The sequence below is a fragment of the Mus caroli genome, unplaced genomic scaffold (assembly GCF_978045245.1).
Source record: "Mus caroli unplaced genomic scaffold, Mus_caroli_1 scaffold_8, whole genome shotgun sequence".
NCBI lineage: Eukaryota > Metazoa > Chordata > Mammalia > Rodentia > Muridae > Mus > Mus caroli.
This window is the reverse complement of record NW_028227263.1, coordinates 4,145,261-4,170,136: the sequence shown is the minus strand read 5'-3', so window position 1 is coordinate 4,170,136 and position 24,876 is coordinate 4,145,261. Positions and strand designations below refer to the sequence as shown.

The following is a 24,876-nucleotide window of genomic DNA, read 5'->3' as shown; positions in this document are numbered from 1 at the left end:
GGCGGGGCTTCCTGGAGCCGCGGGGAAGGCAGTGTCGGAACTTGGGTCCTGCACTCAACAGTGATGTCTAGTGCCTAGGTGCAGAAGAGACAGACGGAGACGGTGCTTACGAGCCCGGGATTCCTCCGGAGAGAAACTGGTGCACGCTCGGGTTGCGTTGAGGACCTACTACAGAGCCTCCACCCTGCAGCATCACCAAAGGCCCAAAAGCCCACGAGTGGAAAGGTCATCCCGCCCGGGTCTTGGCGTCGGGGACAGTCAGCACCGCGGACGCGGAATAACAGAGGAAGACAGAGTTCGCCGGAGCCCCTAGCTGCCAGTTCTCGTAGGCCGAGGTGGAGCGAAGGCTCCATCCTGGGGCAGCGTCGGCCCATCACACCGCGCTCTTCGTGTTTTGGAGAAGACCCCCTACCTCTCTCAAACTCGAGGTCCCAACACTGCAGAAGCTCATACTGCGTCCATTTGAAGAACGACCCCGAAAGTCAGAAAAGTTGGTATTGGGGCGAAATGAAGTGTTCCACCCACTCAAGCAAGTAGGGTACATCTGTGTCAGACGCAAATGACATGTTTTCAACACTTTTTGAAATTTCAAAGAAACGAGTAAGCACGTCCTCAGAAAACCGACAGGGCTTTTACTCAGGTCGTGCAAGCCTGGGGTTGCACGCTCACCCCGGTCGCCGCCCGGGGTGCAAGCTCGGCTTGTTCTATTCATCTAGCAGGCAGATAACCGAGAGCTGGCCAGAAGCCTCTCACGGACGGCTCTCTGAACCACCGTGAGTGCCTTCACTACGTTCAGCCATCCGGCTTGCCTCTTACTCTAGGGAGCATTTCCACCGGATCTGCCGCGTGTCCCGGCAACCGTTGCTAGGGGGCGGGGCTCATCGTACCGCAGCCCCGGATGCCCGCGGCTCACGAATATTTGGGTATTCAAATGAGCCCCGCCCCCGTTGCCATGGCGCCAGGCCTGCAACCCCACCGCGGTGGTAAAAATAATAATTTTTTAAAAAAAGCCCTCACCTGAGAGAGCGACCGCCGCGGTGGAGGGACCTAGGGCTGCGCTTCCAAGTCTTGGGCACTCTGGCCCACCCCTCAGGTGAGAGCCAGGCACCTCCTCTCCATGTCCTTTGTGCTAGGGGGATCCTGGGCGACCCACGTCTTGTGGGACAAGACATACAGGACAGAGTAAGCAATAAATCATGAAGTGCAGTGGAAGGGGATCACTCTAACTAGAGAAATGTATCTGGGAACGACAGGAAGTACAGGAGTTAGGGGTCGGCCAAACCTGCATGGAGGCCACGGAGGAGGACCAAGAAGAAAGGATACTTAATGTTCTGAACAGAGTTCTTACCTTAGCCATTGTCTCTTGAGTATAAGATGTGGGGCCAAACACAGACCTCTGTATCTTTAAGGAGAAACAGTTTATGCACTTCCTACCAGAGGTGTAGAGGCACCTGAAAAAAAAGTATGGGAAGGAGTGCCTGCAGGAGAGGCGGGCCCACAGAAGATGATTGACAAGAGCATTCCCAGGCTCCCCTCTGGGAGTAGAAGTAGGACTCAGAACACGTCTTTATTTGCATTGGGTGATGGAGAGGGACCCTGGCTGAATCCTCATTGTAGGAGCTTTATATCCTCCATTAGAATGGTCACAGGGAGTTCAGGGCCAGGCCTCCACCTAACATCTCCCACATTCTTGTACCTGCTTGTTTCTGGGTACTGTGACCTTGGCCAGCTCAGGTACCACAGAGTACAGTGATCTAACCAGGAAGCTAATCTAATTCTCTTTTACAGGTGTTACATGTAGACACATGTGGCCCCCTTGCCCGGATGTTTGACCTACAGCAGGAGCCGGCTACCTTCAGGTACTTAATCAGAAGACTGTGTGGATGGTTGGAGGTAATGTCTGCTATCTTGATCCTAAACTTAGACTCATGAGACCATTAATGAAGGCAGATCCACAACCATTGTCAGGGGCAGCTCAGGGAACTGTCAGTACTGTCAGTAGCCACTTGCTGCTGGTCACTACAGGCATCTTGTACAGTATCCCTAGCCTCACAGCTTTAAACCACTGATCTAGCTTTCCAGCCCCAACTCACAGCCTTTGTGACGCCCCCAGACAGCAAAGCTTGGAGCTTGGAGCCGGTGCTCATTGTGTGGACAGTGTGGGAAACAAATATAGAACCAGGGGCCAAGGAGATAGCTCAGACAGCAAATTGATTGCTTTGTCATCATGAAGACCTGAACTTGATCCCCAAAATTATCATACAAAATGCCAGGCATGGTAGTGTGAGCTTATAGTCCCAGCACTGTGGAGACAAAGCTTAGTTTACTTGGTGAGTCCCAGGCCAGTGAGAAACCTTATCTCAAAAGTAGAAGATGGCACCCCAGGAATGGCACCCAAAGTTGTTCTCTGGCCTCCACATACACACACATCTCTTTTTTAAAATAGAGAAGCAAAGGGATGGTATCAGCCAAATGAAAAAAAAAAAAAAAAAAAACTGAACAGAAGCTAGGGTGGGGTATGTGTGCTCTCCAGTTATCTAGACCACGGACATTGCCCGGGGCCCCTCAGAGCAGGCCCAATCAGGCTGGGAAATGGGAGGCTCATGGAAGATCAGAGTTAATGTCAAGGCTTTGTGGGCCATTGTTGTGAACTAGAACCTTGTAAAGGAGACTTGGCCCTCTGCTTCTCTTAACAGGTTGGATGTGGATGGACCCAGCCTGGGATGGATCCCAGGGGTCTCGACCAGGCACAGCTAGTATCCGGGTACGGGAGCTGAGCTGGCAGGGCCTAAACAACCCCCACCCACAAAACAAGAGACTGGGCAGCCATGGGGATATCCATAGGGAGCGGTGGGTGGAGGAGCGCCTATCCCCTGCTCGACTGGTAAGTGATTGGGGCCTGAGGCTCTGCCATGGGTCTGCATGAAGTGACATCTTGGAACCCTTTCTGCCTATATCTAGCTTTCCCTCCACTAGTTCTCCCTGCCTTTCTACCCTTAGAGTCCCTGCCAGCAACCCCCAAGTGACAGGCACAAGCATCCCCAGGCATTGAGATCACAGATGGCACTGTTGGGCCAGGATTCCATAACTATTGGCTGAGGCCTGTACTCAAGCTGACAAGAAGTCCTTTACTCAAGAACTAATATTGCAACAGGGAGGACAAAGAGGTGGCATAATGGGATGCTGGGAGGGCAACTGGGGTCCATGGCCCCCTGCCAAGGCTAGAGTTCCTGTCTCCTCTCAACCTGCCTGAGGCAGGGTCTGACCTTGGTACACTGACTACATTGGCAGCAGGTAAAGCCCTTCCTCCAAATCTAGTGTGAGAGCCCATTGGTTCACCTCATCCCTAAGTCTAAGGCCTTATAGAGCCCACCTGGGTGCCACTGATGCTCTCAGTACTTAAGAGTTTGCAACTTATGCATAGTGGGCAACCATGAAGGAAAGAATCCTGATGGATGCTATCACCCAGGACCTCCTCAGAATAACTGGTTAGCCTGCTAGGCCAGAGCCTGCATGTGCTCCCCAAGGTATCCACTGGTGCTGTAGCATGCGTGGCCCAGGGTTCTAAGAGACCATGGTGGCATTTCACACACATGAGTGTCTTGTCTAGTCCATCTACAAGAACAGACAGACCAGTAGGGCCCCCATGCCTTGACTTCCAGCATGAGTGTTTTTGTATGTCCTCTGGTCCAGGTATGCAGTGGCTGGATGCTGCTCAGCAGGCCTCTGGGCTCCAACTGCGTTGTTGGGTCTGTTCTGAAGGTCTCATCTGGAGACTGGCACCCCAAGTGCAGGCCCTTCCTTCCCTGATAGTCAAACAGTTCCAGTCTCTGCTCCCGTCATGCCCACCAGGCAAACTCTTATGGAAAGCCCGACTTGGATGAGGTGGAGGTGGGGGGAGCACCTCCACCTGCTCCAGTAGGCACCTTTACAGAGTCCTCAGCCAAGAGCATGGAGAGAACCTGGAGTGACACCTGATGATTTCTGCAGCAGGCCCTGGCCCAGGTAGATGACCTCCAACTGGTGAGGGTGCTGGAGATGTGTGTGGACACCCGTAAGAACAGCCTGGGGAACTTCGGTGAGAGCCGCTGGTCACACCCATGCCCCTATGACTGTCACAGCTAGGCCTTTCGATGAGCCAATTGTATTTCCTGGTTGTAAATGAAAAGCTAGCAAACACCTTGGGCAGCATGTCTTTTTCCTTAAGACTGGATTTTAGGACTAAGCTCCATACTCAGAAGTTTTAGCCTGGGGTCTATATTCTTAAATGGCTTTCCAGGGGGACCACACCGAACACCAGTACCAGGATGGCAAAATAGCAAAGGTACGATGCCCCCATGCAAAGTAGTCCCAGACCTTATTTGGAAATGATTTGGAATTTATACACACAGTGTACAAATGTTATATCCATCCCTCGTGTGTACCCTTTCTCTGAATCCCCTTCTGTAATTACCACAGAGATCTTGGCATTCTCTCTCTCTCCCTCGCAGCTTTGGTGGAGCACGCTCACATCCCTGAAAATCCACACACATCCCTGAAAACCATGGTTTTTTAATCCGTTTGGGATACGGCTCCTCACCTTCATTAATGCTTTAGTGCCCACTTCCTACAGAGAACATTATCTTAAGTACTCTCAATATAAAGAGCCAAGTCTGAAAAGAATACTGATAGAGCGCTCTTATCTGTGTCACCGGCCTTGTTCAGATTTCACCAGAACCATCTCAACAGGAAAGATTCTTGTGCATTTTGTTTGCTTTTCTCTGATTACAAGTGAAGTTCAACACTCGCCATCCTGGTTAGCTGGGCTTTCAGTTTTGCATATAAGTGTTTGACAGCTCTGTGTAGGATCTCTGTGCACCCAGGAGATCAAGGGGCACCTGCTCTTCCTTGGGGCCTTATAGGCTACCCTACACCCCTCTTTTCTTTTTTTCTTTTTTTTTTAAAGATTTATTTATTTATTATATGTAAGTACACTGTAGCTGTCTTCAGACACTCCAGAAGAGGGCACCAGATCTCGTTACGATGGTTGTGAGCCACCATGTGGTTGCTGGGATTTGAACTCTGGACCTTCGGAAGAGCAGTCGGGTGCTCTTACCCACTGAGCCATCTCACCAGCCCTACACCCCTCTTTTCATCTTTCAGGGATTCTGTCTCTCAGAGGGCCAGGGTCCCACCCTAAGAAGCTTTGGAAATAGGAGCCTTCTGGGGCTTTAGGCTGTGCAGGACTCTGGCAGGGCATTCCTGGGACCTGTTAACTTACCTGCTGCACAGTGAAAGCTCTGTCTCGGGTTGGGGTGCGGGGATGCTTCAGGTCCTGGGAGTCAGGGAGGGGGATGCTCAGGGCTCACCTACCCGTGCCAGCCTGGCTCCACTTGAAGCCAAGTCCTTGCCAGTGTGTACCTTCTGCACCAGTTCACCTGTGCTAGCCTAGACATGGGTGAAAGGGCATGCAGTCAGTCCTACACGCTGAAGGAGAGATGGCTCAGAGTACCTTCAGAGGACCCTGATTTAGTCCCTGTGAGCCAGAAGAGGCCATGGACCTGTGAACAGCCTCTCAGATGTTGATGCCTCTTGGGAGTATGGGGAGCAGAAGACACTGCAGAGAGCTGGGCAGGGTTGCTGGGGCCAGGCCAACCTCTTCTTCCTCTGGTCCACAGGATTGCACCTCCCTAACCTGATCCAACTGAAGCTGAACCACAGCTACCTGGGCTCCCTCAGGTGAGGACCTGGACCAGGGCAAGCAAGGGCTGGGCATGGAACTCAGCTACGGCAAGCTGCCCCTGGTCTCAACCCTGTTCTACCCTGGTGAGCCTTGGAGAGTGGCGGCTACTGTCAAATGGTTTTAGAGACATTACTCAAGTGTGGGCTCTGTGGAAGGGGAAGAGGGAAGACTCTGGGGTAAGACCCTTTATGGGTGGGTCCCAGGTATCCTGCCTTCCAAGTATCTTTGTGTCCCTGGCTCCTATTTCTAGCACCCTACAGTGAGGCAAGTACCTTGTTATCACCCTCATAGGGAGGTACCTGTCACTTGTGAGTGATAGGAAAACCAAAGCTGCGGTCTTGTTCAGGGCGGTCATACTAGGTCTTGTGGCTGGTAGGCCAGGTGTGTTTCCTGACCTCCAGAAAAGTGAGGGGTTTCTGGCAGACAGCCTCAAACTAGCCTAGACTTAGAGCTTCCCGAGCTCCCATACCTCACTGCAACCCAGGCATTAACTATACCCTAAGGGCCAGGAGATGGAGGGAAGTGGCTGGTATCCTAGGAAAAGAGAAGGTAGGAGCTGCCTCCAAGCTGACCCTCCACTTGAGGCTAGACCCAGCAGAACATATACCTCCTGAACAGGGAATGAAATATTAAGAAAGTTTAGTGTTCTCAGAATTCTCAAGAACTAGCTTAAAACATTGCCTTCAAAATGCTAGGCCACCTTGTGGTTCTGTCACTCTGGACTAGAAAGAACAAAGCCAAGATTACCAACAGACTAGTAGTTTGAGCAAATGTGTTTGTGAAGATGCTGCTGGCTCAAGCCTAGAAGTGTAAGGAGGGAAATTTCAGTCAAAATTGTAGAAAGAGGCGGGGATGTAGCTCAGTTGGTAGAGTGCTTGTCATTTGTCATTCATACATGAGCTCCTGGATTCAGTCCACAGCAGTAGACACACACACAGACACACACAGACACACACATATATATACACACACACAGATACACACACACACTGGCTCTCTCCTCTTGCTCTCATTTTCTCTCAAGTTTTTAACTATCTGAATTGGACTGCAAGTGTAGCATCCAGTTGTTTCCAGTTGATCTTACATTGCTGTTTAACAACAAAAGCATTAAACAGAATTCAACAAAATGATGAAGATGTGTAAATGCAGTCAAAGATAGGAGAGCTGATGCCGCCTCTGCAGCATGGAGCCACGTGATGCTGGAGCCCAGCAGCTCTTTCTAGAGAAGACACAGGGCGTGGGGTTGCATGTCAGGTGGCCCTTCCTCCAGATTAACAGAGAAGTTTTCTAGGTCTGCATGAACAAATTATCTTAAAGAACAATACAGGTCTGTAGAAAGAAAGCACTTAAAATAAACTGAAGGCCACCAAGTATGGTGACAAACACCTTTCATCCCAGTACTCAGGAAGCTGAGGCAGTGTCATCTCTGGAAGCTCAAGGCCAACACTGTCTACAAAGTGAACTCCAGGACACTCAGGGCTGCACAGTGTGACCCTGACTCTAAAACACAAATGAGTGATGGGAACCCTGACAGAGAAGCAAAGGTGGCACACAACTAAGAAATAATGAAGCTGGTGTAGTGGTGCAGGCCTGTGATCTCACACGAAGTATTACAGTTGAAGATTAGCTTCAGCTCCAAAGATAGTGAGTTCAAGGCCAACCTGGAACATATGTGACCCTGTCTCAAAATGACAAAAAAGAAACATAACAAAATAATTCTAAAGGAAATACAGTCAGATTGCAAATGTTTTGAAAATATCCTCAGCAATTTGATCATAGCAAAAAAAAAAGCATATTGCAATTTTTGCTTTCTTTCAGTTGTCCAATCCTGCACCAAAGCTGATTGGTGCTTACCAATCTCTAATGATTGAAAATGAACAGATATTTGTAACAGGAAACTGAATAACAGCATCCCCTAAAGTGCTATTTTGCCTTAGATGACTGCAAATATGAGTATTAAATATTAAAATCTCAGGTAGTGTTATAAGGGCTAGGAAATAATTTTAATGTGGTGGCTGTCATCTCATTTGAAGCTGAGATAATTTAGCCCCGAAAATAAACACCAACATGCATGCAAAAGGTTCTAAATACATGGGCTGGAACTGACACAGAATGACTTCATGTTGTCAGAGCGTGGACAAGCATCTTTTGCTCGGTGCCACAGTGCGTGAAACCCCACTTACACTCTGATGCGCCACAGATAATCTGTTAAAAGAAATTTAGATGGTCAGGCAGTGGTGGGGCATGCCTTTAATCCCAGCACTTGGCTAGCAGAGACAGGAGGCAGGTTGGTGAGTTTGAGGCCAGCCCGGTCTACAGAGATAATTTTAGGATAGCCAAGACTGCACAGAGAAACTGGGGGAAAAAAAAAAAAAACCAAACAAACAAAACAAAACAAAATTACGCCCCTTTTATGTGCCTTCATTGCTTATCCTTCTCTCCCTGCAGAGATGCTAGGGCTCGATTCCTGTACTGTGTGCTAATTTGGGGATGGATTCTCTTTTCTTGTTAATTCCTAGGAATTATCTTTTCTATCCTGGTACAGAGTTGTCTGCAAACCCATGTCATTTCCAGTGAACTCCAGTCTGGTCTGTCATTTATGAGGATCATGTGCAAAGAACCCTGGATCATTACCTGGTCCCCTCTTACCTCTGTACTGGGTTATCTATGTACTACAGTCTTCAGTGTACAGTCTGCACTACACTCTCCTCTGCTATCCTTACTCCAGACTGATCTTGACAGTGTAGTCACACACATTAAATAAATAAATAAATAAATAAATAAATAAGAAAAAAATATATATTTGTTTTATGTATGTGAATACACTGTTGCTCTCTTCAGACACGCCAGAAGAGAGCATCCGATCCCATTACAGATGGTTGTGAGCCACCATGTGGTTGCTAGGAATTGAAATCAGGACCTCTGGAAGAGTAGTCAGTGCTCTTAACTGCTGAGCCATCTCTCCAGCCCCAGCTCACCCTTTTCTTGACCTCATCCTTCCCTCTTGGCTTTGTTATTGTCTCTTCTTCTTGAGCTGCGGGCTTTGCCTCACTTCTAATCCTCTAACTTTTTTCCTTTTTCAAACAGTCTCAAGTAACCCAGGCTGACCTCAAACTTGCTATATAGCCAAGGCTGACCTCAAAGTCTTTTTTTATACTTTTATTTATAGTTATTTATTTATGGCTATGGTTATTTTGCCTGCATGTATGTCAGTGCACCATATGCATGCCTGATGCTCTCAGAGGCCAGAAGAGGGTAGCGGGTCCCCTAGAACCGGAGCTTTAGAGTCATGAGCTGCCATATTGACGCTGGGAATTGAACTCTGGTCCACTAGAGGAACAACCAGCGCTCTTCAGCAGCTGGCCTTGAATTCTTCATCTTCCTGTCTCTGCTTCTACATCTTAAGTGCTGAGAACACAGGCGTGGCCCAAGGTGCCTGGCTTGGTTGGTTGGTTTGTATGTTTTGGCTTTTTGAGACAGGGTTTCTCTGAGTATCCTGACTGTCCTGTAATTATTCTCTCTGTTAGATCAAATGTCCTTGAGAGACCCACCTATGTCTGCCTCCAGAGTGCTGGGATTAAAGGCATGAGGCACCACACCCTGCTTGTTTTATTTACAAATAAGGGTGCAGGGGTGTCTCACTAGGTTGTTCAGGCTAGCCTTGAACTGAGGTCGTGATGTTATCTCCCTCAGCTTCCTGCACTGCATGCAAGACAGGTATACACCATACCAGGTATGCAGGTATACACCATATCTGGCTAGTTTAACTTTTCAAAATCTAGACTTTTCTTTGTGTCTGTTACAAGACTCTGCAAATGGTATATGCTTTATTTTTTTGCCATCAACTCTTAAGAATTTTACAGTTTTCCTATTATTACAAGGTATAGCAAAATCTAATTATTGCCTAATACTTACTCCTCTACAACAACAAGAATTCATCTTTAGCTGGATATGTGGCCCACCAAAAGCAATGGAAGCTGCCTGACTCCTGGAAGCTCAGCCCAGTCATGGAACTCTTTTTCTGAGCTTCAGGTTGCAGGAAGAAATGGGCAAGCTTTGAAAAGGAATGTAGGAAAACAACTAAACTGCCTCAGCTCCAAGCAAACTGAAGGCGCCTCTCAGACGCCGATGTGAGCTACAGACCACAGACCAGCGTGACAAACTAAAACTCTGTCTGTGACAGAGCTGAAAAGCTAGACAGTGCGGCACTCAGGAGCCCTTGCTGCTTTCCCAGAGGGCCTGAATTCGGTTCCCAACAGTCATGTCAGGTAGCTAACAACCATCTTTAACTCCAGCTCCAGGTAGAGGTCTAACATTCTTCTGGTCTGCCAGGGCATCTTCACACACAAGGCATACACTCAGAGACACATACACATAAGAAAAACAGATCTTGTTTAAAGATCTTCCCCAAAGGAAGGACAGGACCAGTTCTAACAAGTTGTCTTCTAATCTCCACATGGATGCCATGGTGTCATATATACGAGTACACACACACACACACACACACACACACACACAGAGACAGAGACAGAGAGACAGAGACAGAGAGACAGAGAGACAGACAGAAAGAGAGATTGTTTTAAGGCAACTGACTTTGAAGGACAAAAACTAAAAGTAAATGTACAGAAAACAAGCCCCAGATGGGCTGCATGGAGGATGAGTCCTTACTGAAAGGACTTAGGGCCATGAGACACAGAGGTAGTTCATGAAGCCTGAGGTCAGGGGGCAATTGTACTACCAGGCAAAGAGCAGTTCAGTGCTACAGGAAGAGCATTACAGCAAGAGAGAGCAAGCATGGATCCTTAGACATAGAAGCTGTGTGCATTCCGGGAAGAGGCCTCATGGGTATAGTAGACCAGTGTGGGAGGGAAAGGCACAGGTAACAGGAAGAGCTGGGCCAAGGCAGCAGCCTGGAGGCAGTTCCTCAGGGTCGATCTGGTATGTCTCAGGCTGGCCCTGACCTTTCTAACAAGCTGTGGATGCCAAGCACCCAGCATGCTTGGGAAGGGGTCCCAATACTCAGGGACCTCTGCCTACAGACATAAGCTCTTCCAGGAACATATTTGAACTATACCCATGATGGGGTAAGGGGAAAGATGGGGAGTAGAGATCTCTGGAGCCCATCAGCTGGAAGCTAACATAAGCAATCAAAACTATCCCTGCTCCCAAGGGCAGCAAGAGAGGGTAGTAGCATGGCATAGGCTTCTGTTGGCTAAAGAAAACCCCATGACAGCACTGGATCACTTACAGTAGTTAGTTTTTATTGTCACTGCTGTGGCTTAATACCTGGCAAGAAGCAACTTAAAGGAAGAGAGGTTTATTTGGTTCATGATTTAGGGAATACACCATCAAGGCAGGGAAGGCACGGTGGCATGAGCAGCTCATATCAGTGGAAGTGGAAGTTTGCTCACATCTAAGCAGATTACAAAGCAGAAAATGGAGCGCCAGCAATCAGCTGGCTTTCTCCCTTCCCTCATCTTATTTTCTTCAGTATCCCTGCCCATGAGGAGATGCCCCCCCACCTTCAGGGTGGCTCTTCCCTCCTCAGTTAAATCTTTCTGGAAATGCCTTCACAGACACATGCTCCCAGTGTGTCTCCTAAGTGATTCTAACTCCAGTCAAGGTGACATTGAAGTTAACCATCCCACCACTCTGCCTGCCTTCTGCAGAGACCTGGGCACTTCTCTGGGCCACCTGCAGGTGCTGTGGCTGGCTCGCTGTGGCCTGACTGACTTGGATGGCATTGGCTCCTTCTTGGAACTGAAGGTGAGTCTGTAGCACTTGGGGTCAAGGCATGGAGATGAGGACAGACCCCAGCTGAGGTCCCCCGTGTGGCCCTCAGGAACTTTATGTCTCCTACAACAACATCTCGGACCTGAGCCCACTGTGCCTGCTCGAGCAGCTGGAGGTGCTGGACCTGGAGGGCAACAATGTGGAGGACCTGGGGCAGATGCGGTACCTGCAGCTGTGCCCACGCTTGGCCACGCTCACACTGGAGGGGAATCTGGTGTGCCTGAAGCCAGATCCTGGCCCTTCCAACAAGGTGTGTGTGCTGAACACCCAGTCAACATATATTTGGGAGGGGGCCACACAGAATGGGGACCTCTAGGCCCACATGTACCTTCTGGCTTGTTCTCTGTGAGCTCTATCACTTCTGTTGCTGGAGGCCTACACAGCCGAAGTCTGTTTTGAACTATCAGGTATGTGCAAGCTCCTTTATAGCAGGTGACTCCACATGCATCCCACACAGGCCACACATGCTCCAAGCTTACCATCTACCTCAATGGCTGCTGCTTGGTGTTGACCCATGATCAGCTCCACGTGCTGGAGGGCTTCTAGAACCTTGGCTACGGGCTTCAGGGATGAGGGGACACATTCTGAGAGGATGAAATTCCAGCCCCTGCAGGCCTTAGGCTGTAGTAGGATGAGGCAGTATCACCTTTGTCCTGTACCACCTTCTGGTCTGGAAGAGGGAGTCCCAGAAACAGTTGACCTATGGGGTCCGCGAGACTTCCGGCCTACCGACCCCTCTCTCCCTCCAGGCGCCCCAGGGCTACAACTACAGAGCAGAGGTAAAGAAGCTCATCCCCCAGCTGCACGTCCTCGACGAGGTGCCCACCACATGCACCAGTGCGCCTGTGCCCCAGACGCTGAGCCAGGACTGGCTGATGGTGAAGGAAGCCATCAAGGAAGGCAGCGTGCTTGACATTCTCCTCCCTCGGCTGGGTAGGCCAGACACTAACTGCAGATGTCGGTACTAGCCTCAACCCCTGACTCCTCCAGGAAGTCAGGCCTCCACCAGTACCCCAAGAGGACAGGCTTCCTTGAACCCCAGGAAAAAAGAGACCTCCGTTAGTTCCCTAGGCCTTTCAGAGACGGGGGACTGCACTTTATTCTCTTTCCCCACCTTTCTCCCATGCACACTGGCCCCAGGTCAAGATATTCCCATGAGCAGCGACAGTTGGCCTCCCCTGTCCTATGCTGAGGGAGAGGAGGGTCTGAGGCTGTGGATCTTTCTGGAAGGGAAAGGAACTATTACAGGACAGCCCTGGGTCACACAGCTCCTTGAATGACAGGGTTGTGCTCTGTGGTCTGAATTTGAAGCATGCTGGCTAGCATGAGCCCAGTCACCTCTGGTTTTAACCCTGGACAGATGATCCCCATGGAGCTACCATTCGGAAATTTGACCCAACCTTACCTGTGCCTGAGACCCAGCCATGGGCCTTGTCCCTGCTGGTTCCTGGGGGCCCCTTGCCTGAAGGTCTGCTTTCTGAGAACCCAGCCACAGATGACCATGCCAGCAACCTCACCCATGGTAACTGAACCTATATGTCCCAGAGCTGACCCTACAGTACCTTGACCCCAAACCATAGCCAGACTCTCTTCTTCAGGTCCTGGTCAAGTTCTCTGTGGGAACCCCACCAAAGGCCTTCGGGAACGTAGAAGCCAGTACCAGGTATGCCCTTTCCACGCTCCAAGTAGATGAGGATGGTAGCCCTTCTTCCCACAGTAGACTATCACCCTTTGCCCTCAGCCCACACTATACCATCATCTGAAATCCTTCTCCTGAATTCGACCACCACCCATAGCTTCCCCCACCATATATCAGTGTCCAGGACTCCTGGCATGCCCATGCTCTGGCCCTCCCATTCCAGGGTCAGGGTCCCCATACCATCCCTTTCCCTCCCTAGGAATGGGCACCCCTGGAACAGATGCCCCCACATAGGCCAGATCTGGCCATCAGACCTTCCACCCCAAGGCCTGACCCTGCAGAAAGCTGTGACCTGGCCATGACTGGGCTTCGGGCCTGGATGGAGCCTGGCCTGCGGTTGGTGCCCCTCTCCCTGCCAGCCAGCCCTACCACTTTTCATCCTGCCTGGTGTGGGGGGCATCTGGGATGGAAGCTTCCATGGCTGAGCAGCCACTGGTCCCCCAGGACAGCCACAGGAGCCACAGGCCAGTGATCCATCCCAGTGTGATGGTCATTTGGGTCTGGGTCTGAGACAGGCATAGTTGCAGCTCTCTCCTTTCCCCACCTCAGTCCTCTTCTCCAAAGACAGCTGGAGTTCCAGCAGGAAAGACCTGCTCAGGTCCAAGCCCAGGACCCACAGAAGGATCCTGTAGAACAGGAAGACCAGACTGGACCCAAGACTTCCCTAACCCCGCCACGCCTGGTCTCAGGTACTCCCCGATGCCTAAGAGTAACCTGATCCCTCACCTGGGCATGGATATCCCCACCTCAGACTAGTCTAATACAGCTCAGACCCTTCCTTTGTGGGGGTTCTGGGGGGAGCTGCATGAGTCAATCCTCTTAGCAAAGTAGGGATGAGTGGGTTTCGAAACCTAGAGAGGGTTTCATCCAACTCCTCCACCACACCATGACACCTCAAGGGCACCTGGGCTAATAAAGGAGAGAGGGAGACATTCCACAAAGGAGGAGATGAGCAAGTCCAGAGGCAAGCATCTGTTGAGAGCCTCATGGTGGCCAAGGGCATCTAGAAACAGACAACAATTCTCAGGAGAAACTGGTAGGAATCAGGGGTAGGAAAGTGCCTAACAGAAAACCGAGAGACCAGGGCAGAGAGGGCTAGGAACAGCCAATGGCTTCAACCCGGTAGGACTGACCTGGGTTGGCATAGAGACACAGAATTAAGCCAGGCAGAACCCTTTCCAAGAGAACCAGAGTGACTGCAGATGAGGCGACCCCCTACCCAGCAAGCCTTAGGAAGGTACATTGTAGACATGGACAAACAGAGAAATACAAAGGATGTCAATGACCATCTCTGAAGGACCAAACAACCACACTTTTGCCCCTCTGTGGACTACCTGGTGCTTGGGGCAGTGAGCAAGAAGAGGGCCTTGAGAGGATCAACATTTGGCCACCCAGTGGACAAGAACTGCACAGGTTCAATGACAGTAGGAAGGTGACCAGCAGAAGGGTTGATTGGAACAGTGCCTGGATCTCCTGCTACAGATGTTAGGCATAAAGGCACTGGGTGACCCTAGCCACCTACCTCACACTATCACAGAAGCTTAAGAACTAGGCCCTCAGGGATGAACATACACTCAGGGATGAAGTTCAGATGACCCTGAGCCAAAACACAGGCCTCATGGCACTTTGTTGGCCTTAGGACAGTGTTTTCCTATCTTCCTAATGCTGCAAAATAGTTTCTCATGTTTGGTGACCACCAATCATAACATTATTTTCATGATAACTCCATAGCTGTAATTAGCTATTGTTATGAATCATAATATATGATAATACCTGATATGCAGGACATTTGGTATACAACCCCTGTGGAGACAAAACCCATTGGTTAAGAATCACTGCCCTAGAACTAGCCTCAGGACTGAAGCCATGTTTTCTCTGGGAAGTAGATGAAGCAGGGCAAAGAGAGGTAGCCTAGTGGGAAAGGGATGCCGCCCACCTGTAGGTAACACAAAGGACTTTGGAATCCTCTCTACCTGTGGTTGCACTGCCCCTAGCCTGCCACCATCTCCAGGCTGCAAGGTTATGGATGGGCACCAACTAACCCTCCCCCACCTCATCTGACAGGTCCCCTCTGACATGCTGTTTTCTTCCTTCTTTCTAGAACTTTCCAGGACATCAGGCTTTCACTTGATCCCTTCTCCCCCAAAGTACCCAATGCCACCTGAGTCAGGCATCAGCTCCTTGGGAAGATCTGCAGACCTGCCCTTCAGAGGACGTAGGCTTAGAGTCCTGGGCAGCTTGGGGCCTAGCCTGGGTGAGGGGTCTGTCCTGGGTGAGAGGTTGGCTGCAGTGACTGCCTTGAGAGCCCTGGAGGCGTCCTCAGGCCCCAGCCATCGAGCCCAGGGATGTCCAGACCCAAAGCCAGCACTAGGTCCAGCAGCTTGCCCTCCAGGGCTCCACTGCCTTCATCACCTGAACCCTATCCCTCCAGCCCATTCTCTCCCTTAGTGTAACCTTCCCTTGCTGATATGTCTTGGCCTAGGTGGGGCCACAGTGAAGTAGGTGGAGCTGGGGCTGGACCCTTTAGATATCCCAGGACTCTGGGTCATCTGTATGGCCCAAATTCTGAGCCTGCTTATCCTAGGGTTCAAAATTGCACAAGCATCCTGGGAAGATTTGCAGGTTTCCTTATGTGGGGCAGTTCCTTTCTGTTGGGACACCATATACCCTCTGTAAAAGCCAAGCGAATCATTTTCAACTCTCAGGTATGCAGAAATGTGCTTTACTTTGTAAGCAATGGTTGGTTCAATAAATTATGAAGCTGTCACTGCCTGCCTGGCCTGGCTGACCTACAACCGCCGACACAATTCCTCAGTGATGGGAGGGTAGCAGAGGAAGCGGAAGCCATATCTGCTCTCGGCTGTGTTCTGGACTGACAGGGCCACCATGGGGCAACTCAGGTCCACGCTTTTCCGGCATACCTGCAGAAAACACTGGGACCTAAGAGCCATGTGGACTAGCAGATCAAAGAGTCTCGGGCCACAGCATCACACTCACCTGGACCTTGTACTCCTGCCTCCCCAGTGAGTCCTCACCAAGACACAGTCTGGAGGGACACTCTGGGATCACGGGCAGGAGCTCTGAGGTCTCCGCCTTCACACCTTCCTGCTGTGCAAGAACTTCCCCAGAGGGAGGGAGCTTTCGGGAGCTTAGGAGTGGCAAGATATCCCGGGTCTCTGTGGGGCGAAGAGTTCGTGAGGCCCTCAGTCCGCTAGTGCTGGAGTGCCTGTGCTGACGAACACCTGGCCTGGAGATATGGGAAAGACCTGAGGAGTATCCTAGTCAGTTCCAGCCAAAGCTGGGCATAATGCAAGATAGCATGAGCCAGGGTGGCAGTCCTGTCCAAGGCGACACCTAGGGAAGAAAGGGACAAGTGCTTTTGGAAAGCAGAATCAGAAGCTTGCGCCTACCCTGGCTTCTTGTGCCTGGCCCCAGCATCCTTTGCCCGCCGACCCTTCTGTGGTGATGAAGGTCGACACTGCTGTTCACCAGGGTGAACATTAGGCTCAGACTCTGAGAGCGGGAAGCAGTCAATGGACCAGTCAGTGTTGTCGGTGAAGATCTTTGAGCCCAGAGTCACGCAGGGTGTGGCTTGATGCTCGCTGAGGACCTACAAGGCCATCAGGCCATGTCATTAACTCTAACCAGGTAAGGCCAACCGGCTCCTCAGCTCCTTGGCTGGGGTCAGCACTGACCTGACCCTGGGGGTTGACCAGCACTGTCACACAGCCTCGGCTAGATTGGAATTGGAAGGGGTCTTGGCCTGAGGCCACTGGCAGCTGCTTCTTGGTCCTGCTGGCTCCTTCGCCCCATACCTAGGGAAAGGCCAGGTACTAAGTGAGGAACAGACTGGGCTGGGACAGGCAATGTGGGCAGCAGGCAGCAGGGCTCACCGTGATGTGGTGCTGCGGGGCCAGCAGAGTACCCGGTGGGAAGCGATACATGCACACAGGGAAGTCCCTCACAAGCTGCTGCAGAACAAAGCCACCCAGGTCAATTGTCTCTGCCCGTGACTGGTTGATGACGCGGATGAACTTCTCTCGGTGGCTGACGGCAGCAATCTTCAAGCAGCAGCCGAATGGGCTGGAGCCAGAAAGGGATGCTGAGTAGGGAAGAGGGGGATCCATCCATCCAGTAAACCACCCCTCATATAGTCCTTCCCACATTTCCTGGTGTGTTCATGGCTGGGCAGCCCTCACTTCAACTGGGGTCTTGTGTATGGATGGTGAAGGTCTGTATAGGATTCCAAAACAGTCTTGCTACACAAGGGTGAGTGGCTCTTACAGAGATCTAGAAAAAGAAGTTCTTTATCAGCGGGGGGGAGAACATGAGAAAGGGTCCAGTGGGGTGTTCCCTGGGAGGCCAGACCAGGGGTCTATACAATAGGAAAACAGCCACTGGGTTCAGATCTTGGGAGGAAGCAGCTGGACCCTGGGGGTTAAAGGCATGACTAGGACTCTGGGCAGAGGTGAGAGGTTGCTGAAGAGTGACAGGGGGCTGCACCTAACCTTCCGTGTATCCATTGATGCTCCTAGTATATTCCTGCATCTGCTCAGAAGAAGCTAAACTTGTTCCCTGGGTTGGGTGGCCAGTCGTCTTCTTTGCTCCAGAATGCAGAGCCATCGGGCAGCTGCTGGTGTCAGACTGGGTTCTTTCTGAGCTACTGGTGTCTAACAAAGGCAAGGCGCTCCACTCCAGGATCTTGGTAGGCTTCTCTGTGTGCTTGGTGGTGCACTCCGAGTCCAAGGTATACATTTCGGAGGTCGGGGGCTGGGACTGCCTGGGACCATGATGTGTTCACTGGCTGCTTTGGCTCCTAGAACCAGGGCCCATGCCCCCATCCCCAGACAGCCTCCCCAAGGCAATGGGAACCCTGGTTTGTGTTCTAGAAACTCAGGAGTCAGACTCAGCAATGGTAAATTACTAAGGTTGATTATGACCTTGGAGGTCGTCCCCTTGCTCTGAACCCATTCTACATACTCCTCATCATAGCTGAGGCTTAGGAGATCTGTGACTTAGCTGGAGACACTTAAGGATACAGTGAGAACTGGTTCACATCCAAGTCAAGCCAAGCCCTCCCTTCCCCTGACCCCTGGGGACTCCCTGACCAATGCAGTTACTTTTGATCCGAATAGAAACTCAAGTTGGAGAAGAGGTTGGGATATCGCTGGGCAATGCTGTTCCAATCTACATCTTCCAACCGGAAACCCTGGCAGGAAATAAGAGGTTTATGTCTCTCCCACCTTGTAGGGCTCCAGAGGCTTTATCATACATACAAGTGGAATGCCTCCTGTGGCAAGCCTTGCTCACCTCCCCAGAAGTGGGAACCTCAGCAGACTCAGAAAAATCACTGGGGTCTCTTAGAACCTCTGCAGTGACCACCTGTAAGAAGGAACCACAGAGGAGCTGACAGGGAGCTGGAGAGAGGTCACCCTTCCCCCACGGGGCCTCTCACTTTTGACCCTAACAGCACTGTGTGTGTACTAAATGAGGATTGCTCCTTGTGGAGACATCTCAAGGGAGACACGTTTCTCAGGCAGGCAGGCCGGGAGACCCAACAAAGACACCCGCCTACGAAAGCGTGCTGACCGCTCAAGAAGTGTTGTGGGGGGGGCGGTGTGTGCCTGAGAGGTATTAGGTCAGGAGCACAAACTCACCTCCACGCTGCCAGTCTGAGACCTCAGCACGCGTCCCACCCAAGAGGAACGGGCGAGCTGCAGAAGGTATGATCTTTGAAAAGTCTGAAGCTCAGCCTCCAGCTGCTGCATTGCACAGAGGTTCTGTTGCAGTTTCTCCTCTAACTGCTGTTTCTCCTGATGAAGAATTTCTGCCAGTGAGAGAGGCCTCCAGTGGCCCCACCTTTCAGACCAACCCTAGGTGGGTAACTACAGCCTGTCAAGTCATCGCCCTGATCCCTGATCCCACCCCATCACCTGCTGAGCTTGTTCCTTCTGTGCTTTCAGCTCCAGGGTTAGCTTCTGGACCTGGTTCTGCAGGAATTTGTCTTGACTTTTGGAGTTCCTGGTAGGAGGGGCAATCATACCCCTTAGTCTGGGTCAAGCAAGCATTCCAAAGAGTGCGTAAAGGAGGCCCCACAGCCACCAAACCCTGGAGGCACATATTATAACAGGCCAGTGCAGAGTAAACCCTAACAGGTCTGGGCAGGGGTCTACATGCTAGGGGGTAGGATGACATTTCCAGCACACTAACTTATTCAAGGGTATGGCAGAGTGTCAAGTCATGCAAGGAGTAAAGTTAGAGGCAATCAGGTAGAGGAGGGCTCAGTGGTTGAGGTTGGGGTCAGACAGAAACTAGGAGCCACAGCAGGGTAGGACCTGGGTTGGGCTGAGGGTTTCACCACTGACCGCTCAGAGGGAACCCCTGCCACCTCGTGCAGGATGCTGGAGTATCGGGCATTGTGGCCATTCTGAACAGCCCACCGAAGTGCCTGGATCTCTAGTTCTCTCTGTTCCCATAAGAGCCTCAGGGTACGTGGGTCCAGGGTTTCAGGGGCTAACCTGCAAATTCAGAGCCCTGTGATTTGATCAGGCTGGCCCGTTGGCTGACCCAGCCCAGGAGGCTGCCCCACCCCCTGCCTCCTTACTGCTGCTTGACGGAGCAGCCCATTGGTGTGGATGTGTAGAGCTTAGCGCTCTGAGAATAGGAAGGAGCCACTCTGTCCACAGGTGTGCCAACTGGAGACCCTAAGTCACTGCTGTCTGGCTGTACACCTGCTGGAGCTGGCGATACCTGCTTATCTTCAGACTCCTGGCAAGACTTAGGGGCCATGCTTGATGTTGGTCAGGAGCTGGGAAGGAAGGAAAGCCGGAAGCAGAATAGAGTCTGTCCTGTGTCCCAGGTATGGGAACCTCACGGGACTCTGTGTGTCACAGAGGCCCAGTTAGCACTTGCCAGTTCTTTCTGAGGAGGCTTACAGGTGACTACTCATAGGACATAGGACTGCTGCTCATACAAGTGTCCTCATCTCTATGTTTCAAGCTAGGACAGCAGGTCACTTTCCTGGGCAACATATCCCCAGTATATACATATATTCCCTACTGTCCCCTCTATCCCCCCTTAACCTCAGCCTAGAGCTAAGATCAGAGGTGCTAACTTTTTGCCTGAAACTCCTACTCATGTCCCCCTCAGCCCAGGAACTCACCACCACACTCACCTGAGGCCTAAACCCACAGAAGGCCCAGGGAAGGAAGCATTCTATACCGTTGCCATGGATTTCTGTACCTGAGGGGGGAGGGTGTCTGTTACCAGAAGCCTCCAGGGAGACCCAGCCCAGGGCCACGAGTGCATTCTGTACCAATATGGTCTGGATCTGTAAACCAGATTCCTACCCACCCAGCTAAGCCAAGGAGGCCCAGGGAACTCCCTGTCCCTAGCCAGTGGTGATAGGCTGGTACTGGGAAACAATGGTGTCCTATGAGTAAATTCAGTGTGTGTGTGTGTGTGTGTGTGTGTGTGTGTGTGTGAGAGAGAGAGAGAGAGAGAGAGAGAGAGAGAGAGAGAGAGAGAGAGAGAAAGTATGTATAGGTGTCTTGAGTATGTAAATGGTCCTAGGGAGGTGAGCTGATTTAAGGGGCAGTCAAGGATGGTGATAAGAGACTGGAGAGGCTGTGCTAACTCTAGCCAACAAGTGAAGCTGTGTCTGATAGCCTTCTACCTAACTCTTGGAAGTCTTATCTTCCTGTGTCTATCTCCACACCTCTGGGCTCTCCCCAATGGTAGTTCCACTAGTGAACCCTGAAGGACCTTGCTTCTGCCTCAGATCGGAAGTGAGGCCCAGAAGGTTCCTTCTACCTTGTCTCTTACACAGCCTCATACTTCCATCTGCTTCCTTATGGCCACAAGGGCTTGGGAACCTCCTCCCACAGCATTGCGATGGGGCAGAGCAAGGCTGGTCTGCCTTGATTTAGCCCACCAGGACAGCAGAGAAGCCATAGAAGCAGGGCCCCCGCTTCAGGGAGAGGAGGACTGCTGTGGAGGACGCTGGATCCATTGGGGGAGGGGAGAGGATGGAGCTTCAAACAAAGATCCCAGGGTCTTTGTCCCAGTCAGCCTCAGGGACGACCCCCTCCCCCACCAGGGTGCAGGGCCCACTAAACTCCACCTCCCTCGGGTAGCAGCCCGGAATGGAACGAGGTGGGCGGGGGTGTTCATGGCCTTCCTTCCCGGTGTCCTCAGCCACAGATTCCTAAGGGAGCAGGGCTGAAAAGGCCTAGAGCGATTGTTGAGATGGGGTGCACGTCAGGGTTGCAGGATTCCAGTCAGGAGCCCTCTCTGTGGGCGGAGACCAGCACTTTGAAAGTCTGCTGAGGAAGTCTTAGCTGGGAGCACACCTCACTTGGGCCAATCAGCCCAGAGCTAACGCAGCAGCAGACGCGCTTCCGCATTGATCAACAGAGGTGAGCATCTGGGGCGACTCCGTCCGGCCACTACCTACTCAGGGCCCCGCCCACACCTGGTTGCCTCCGGGGCGGGACCGAGTAACGAGCCAATGGGGCGTGGTGGGAGAAGGGTCGCCAATGGGAGTGGGTATGGGGCGGGAGGCACACGCCTCCGAGCTAATGGGGTGCTGTGGGGCGGGGCGTGAAGACCGGGAGCCAATGAGGCCGTGAGGTTGGGCGCGCCGCGGCGCTGGGACAGCAGGTTGAGGCGGCACCGAAGCGCCTAAGTCCCGGAGGCCAGCAAGTACCCAGGTGAGCTGTGCCAGGTTCTCGAGACTCCTGAGCACTGGGCGCGGCATCAGGGAGCCGTCTTCGACCGAGGAGAAGCGAATCTGGGTGAAGGGACGTGTGGTGGCCGTGCTGCACCTGCGTCTGTCCGCTGCGGAGTGGGACGTCTGGATCCCGCGCAGCCGGGGATCAGCCGTGAGCCGGGCTGTGCCCACCCCCGCCCCCAGTGGGGCGGGACCACCAGAACCCAGAGCACTGGCTGGACGGGAGGGACTGCAGAGGCGGGCCGGGGACTGGCGTGGGGCAGAGGGCGCTCCTCAGGTCTGGGGTCGGTTCGGAGATGGAGGTCTGTCTGAGTTGTGACTCTCAGCTTCTCCCAGGCCCAAGACTGTACCCTCCCTGGGGGGGGCGTTTCCATGACAGAGGACGGCGGCGTTGTATTTGCATATAGTCATTACTAGGTGCCTGGGGACGGTCGCCCGCGTGAAAAGGGTAGTGGCCTTTGAGCCAGGTGACCGGGGGACAGGAAAACCTGGACCTGGTTAATGATTCACCCTGTTCCTGGAGTGGGGTGGGTGGGACAAGAGAAGGCTGGTGAAGGAGGGGACGCCTCAAAATGCTCATGAGGGCCAAACTAGTTCCCCAGCCACTCCAGGAATGTGTGGCCTGCGGGTGGGGCTGGGCACAGGAGGGCAGGGCTGAAGGGCCACAGTCCTGAGCCAGTTGTTGTGGCAAGCCAAGAGAAGAGGGCCAGGCTTTGGTAGAGGGAGACCTGACCTGATCTCATGGCCTGTGCCCTCCCCACAGGACAGGGATGGTCTTGGAGCTTGTGGCCATGGAGCTGAAGGTCTGGGTGGACGGCATCCAGAGGGTGGTCTGTGGGGTCTCAGAACAGACCACCTGCCAAGAAGTGGTCATTGCGCTGGCCCAAGCTATAGGTGAGTTTCTTGGGGACAAGGAAACCAAACTGGTGGGACTATGGTCTAACAGCATCTTCCCTTTCATGGAGGGTGGGGTTGATTGCTCTGTTCTTCAAGCCAGTAGATAGAGGGGGGACATAGGCTGAACCCGTCTCTCCTCCACAGGCCAGACAGGTCGATTTGTCCTTGTCCAGCGTCTTAGGGAGAAGGAACGACAGCTGCTGCCGCAGGAGTGTCCAGTGGGAGCCCAGGCCACCTGTGGACAGTTTGCCAATGATGTTCAGTTTATCCTGAGGCGGACAGGGCCTAGCCTGTCTGGGAGGCCCTCCTCAGACAACTGTCCACCCCCAGAACGATGCCCAGTTCGAGCCAGCCTTCCCCCAAAGCCATCGGCAATACCAGGCCGTGAGCCACGCAAAGCACTGACCTTCAACTTTAGATGTCCCAAGCCGGTCCCCAGCCCATCTATTCCTGAGCCTGCAGCCCTGGTAGGACCCATACCAGATGGCTTTGCAGACCTGCAAGACCTAGAACTCAGGATACAGAGGAACACTGAGGAGCTAGGCCATGAGGCCTTCTGGGAGCAAGAACTGCAACGAGAACAAGCCAGGGAGCGCGAGGGACAGGCACGCCTGCAAGCACTGAGTGCAGCTACTGCTGAGCATGCTGCCCGGCTGGAGGCCCTGGATGCCCAGGCCTGTGCCCTGGAGGCAGAGCTTCGACTGGCTGCTGAGGCCCCTGGTCCTCCTTCAGCCACAGCGTCTGCTGCTGAGCGCCTACGCCAGGACCTAGCCACCCAGGAGCGGCATAGTCTGGAGATGCAGGGCACCTTGGCCTTGGTGAGCCAGGCTCTGGAGGCTGCTGAGCACGCTCTGCAGGTGAGCCCAGATCTGGACCCCTGTCAACTTCGCTACCTGCTACACAGCCAGTCTCAACTCTCCACCTGCTGCACAGGCAGTTTGGGGATCTGTTAGAGAATCAGACCAGGGAGCATACTGTATATGGAAAAGAAGGTTGTGGCCTTGTCCCTGAAGATCCTCTGTACCCCCAGGCCCAGGCTCAGGAGCTGGAGGAGCTGAACAGGGAACTCCGTCAGTGCAACCTGCAACAGTTCATCCAGCAGACAGGGGCTGCATTGCCACCACCACCTCCACAGCTGGATAGAACCATCCCCAGCACACAGGTCAGAGTAATTCTGGGAAGAGGTGGGGGGGGGGCTACCCTCCCCCCCAGATCTATCTCAGCTGACCTGCTTTCCCCACAGGACCTTCTGTCTCCAAATAGAGAAGAACTCCAGGGAGTCCCCCAGAGCCACATCCTAGTGTCCAGCCTGAGTCCCGAGGGTATGTTTCTCTCCCTACCCCCATTTCCACCACACACCCCACCCCATCCATGGGAAGGGCCCAGCTCTGGTCTCAGCCCATTCAGCCTGTGTCTTTCTCACAGTTCCCCCCATGAGGCAGAGCTCCTGGAGGTAGCAGTTCCTGCCCAAGTAGGGGTCATGAAGACAGAAGAGCCGGCACAGCTGGGATGAGCCGCCTGGATAGCAGGAGAGTATGATCACAGGACTCTTTCCCTAAAGCTAAGATGTCCTGCGGTTTCTGCTTCAGGGCGGGAGGAGTGCTGGCAACTGTTATTCTAGTCTCTTTCAAATCTCCCAAGTCCTCTGAAGAAGTAATAAATGGGTACAGTTCAGAACTTAGCAGGCCCCAAAGGCATGGAGAGAAGCATGGCCAGTGTATTCATCCTGTGTGTGCCTGCTGTGTACTCCACTGTATGTGTGCTGCCTTCCCCGTCCTGACAACCTCAATAAATTACCTTCCAAAGGTGCTTCAGTGTGTCCTGAGGTTGCACTGCACTGTCTGCAGTTCAGAACCTGAGGCCCATGTGGCTACTGCTGGGTTCTCGAGAAAGCACTGTAGCTCCCAGAGACCTATGCTGTGAGTGTTCCTAGGGATGTTTATCTGTCACCCCCTAGCCTGGTGAGGCGTGCCAGCTCAGCCCTGGCCTGGGTTTTTTTTTTATCCGGACCCTTCTTCCCTGGCTTTCCTTGTT

At 52.4% G+C, this 24,876-nt stretch overlaps 3 protein-coding genes across 15 annotated transcripts; 2 read left to right on the top strand and 1 right to left on the bottom strand.

Annotated features, from left to right (window-relative positions):
* The first annotated feature begins 2 nt into the window (after nt 1–2).
* On the top strand, nt 3–15,970 carry Lrrc56 (leucine rich repeat containing 56). Of its 9 annotated transcripts, none has more exons than XM_021166073.3 (13): nt 3–490; nt 1,789–1,859; nt 2,697–2,884; nt 3,991–4,078; nt 5,658–5,718; nt 11,392–11,488; nt 11,565–11,765; nt 12,265–12,448; nt 12,876–13,037; nt 13,114–13,178; nt 13,414–13,550; nt 13,764–13,903; nt 15,316–15,970. In XM_021166073.3, exons 3-13 carry the CDS (start codon nt 2,702–2,704, stop codon nt 15,660–15,662), a joined length of 1,665 nt encoding a protein of 554 aa, XP_021021732.1. In that variant the 5' UTR covers nt 3–490; nt 1,789–1,859; nt 2,697–2,701; the 3' UTR covers nt 15,663–15,970. The 9 variants fall into 9 exon arrangements, with proteins under 9 accessions (XP_021021732.1, XP_021021728.1, XP_085697292.1 ...); XM_021166069.3 differs by having other exon boundaries at nt 1,789–1,893; XM_085841166.1 differs by having other exon boundaries at nt 3–600.
* Nucleotides 15,923–21,653, bottom strand: Lmntd2 (lamin tail domain containing 2). Of its 3 annotated transcripts, XM_085841165.1 has the most exons (15): nt 21,148–21,653; nt 20,389–20,456; nt 19,819–20,022; nt 19,580–19,732; nt 19,148–19,235; nt 18,872–19,027; nt 18,525–18,596; nt 18,335–18,423; nt 17,723–17,994; nt 17,414–17,504; nt 17,108–17,297; nt 16,910–17,029; nt 16,625–16,824; nt 16,212–16,461; nt 15,923–16,135 (listed from the first exon to the last, which is right to left on the bottom strand). In XM_085841165.1, exons 3-15 carry the CDS (start codon nt 20,001–20,003, stop codon nt 16,004–16,006), a joined length of 1,998 nt encoding a protein of 665 aa, XP_085697291.1. In that variant the 5' UTR covers nt 20,004–20,022; nt 20,389–20,456; nt 21,148–21,653; the 3' UTR covers nt 15,923–16,003. The 3 variants fall into 3 exon arrangements, with proteins under 3 accessions (XP_085697291.1, XP_021021726.1, XP_021021727.1); XM_021166067.3 differs by having other exon boundaries at nt 20,389–21,653; XM_021166068.3 differs by lacking the exons at nt 20,389–20,456; nt 21,148–21,653 and adding an exon at nt 20,329–20,374.
* Nucleotides 21,654–21,840: 187 nt separating this feature from the next.
* Nucleotides 21,841–24,651, top strand: Rassf7 (Ras association domain family member 7). Of its 3 annotated transcripts, none has more exons than XM_021167649.3 (6): nt 21,841–21,925; nt 22,709–22,839; nt 22,987–23,699; nt 23,873–24,004; nt 24,086–24,164; nt 24,268–24,651. In XM_021167649.3, exons 2-6 carry the CDS (start codon nt 22,716–22,718, stop codon nt 24,297–24,299), a joined length of 1,080 nt encoding a protein of 359 aa, XP_021023308.1. In that variant the 5' UTR covers nt 21,841–21,925; nt 22,709–22,715; the 3' UTR covers nt 24,300–24,651. The 3 variants fall into 3 exon arrangements, with proteins under 3 accessions (XP_021023308.1, XP_029334966.1, XP_021023305.1); XM_029479106.2 differs by having other exon boundaries at nt 21,847–22,096; XM_021167646.3 differs by lacking the exon at nt 21,841–21,925 and adding an exon at nt 22,131–22,247.
* Nucleotides 24,652–24,876: the final 225 nt, after the last annotated feature.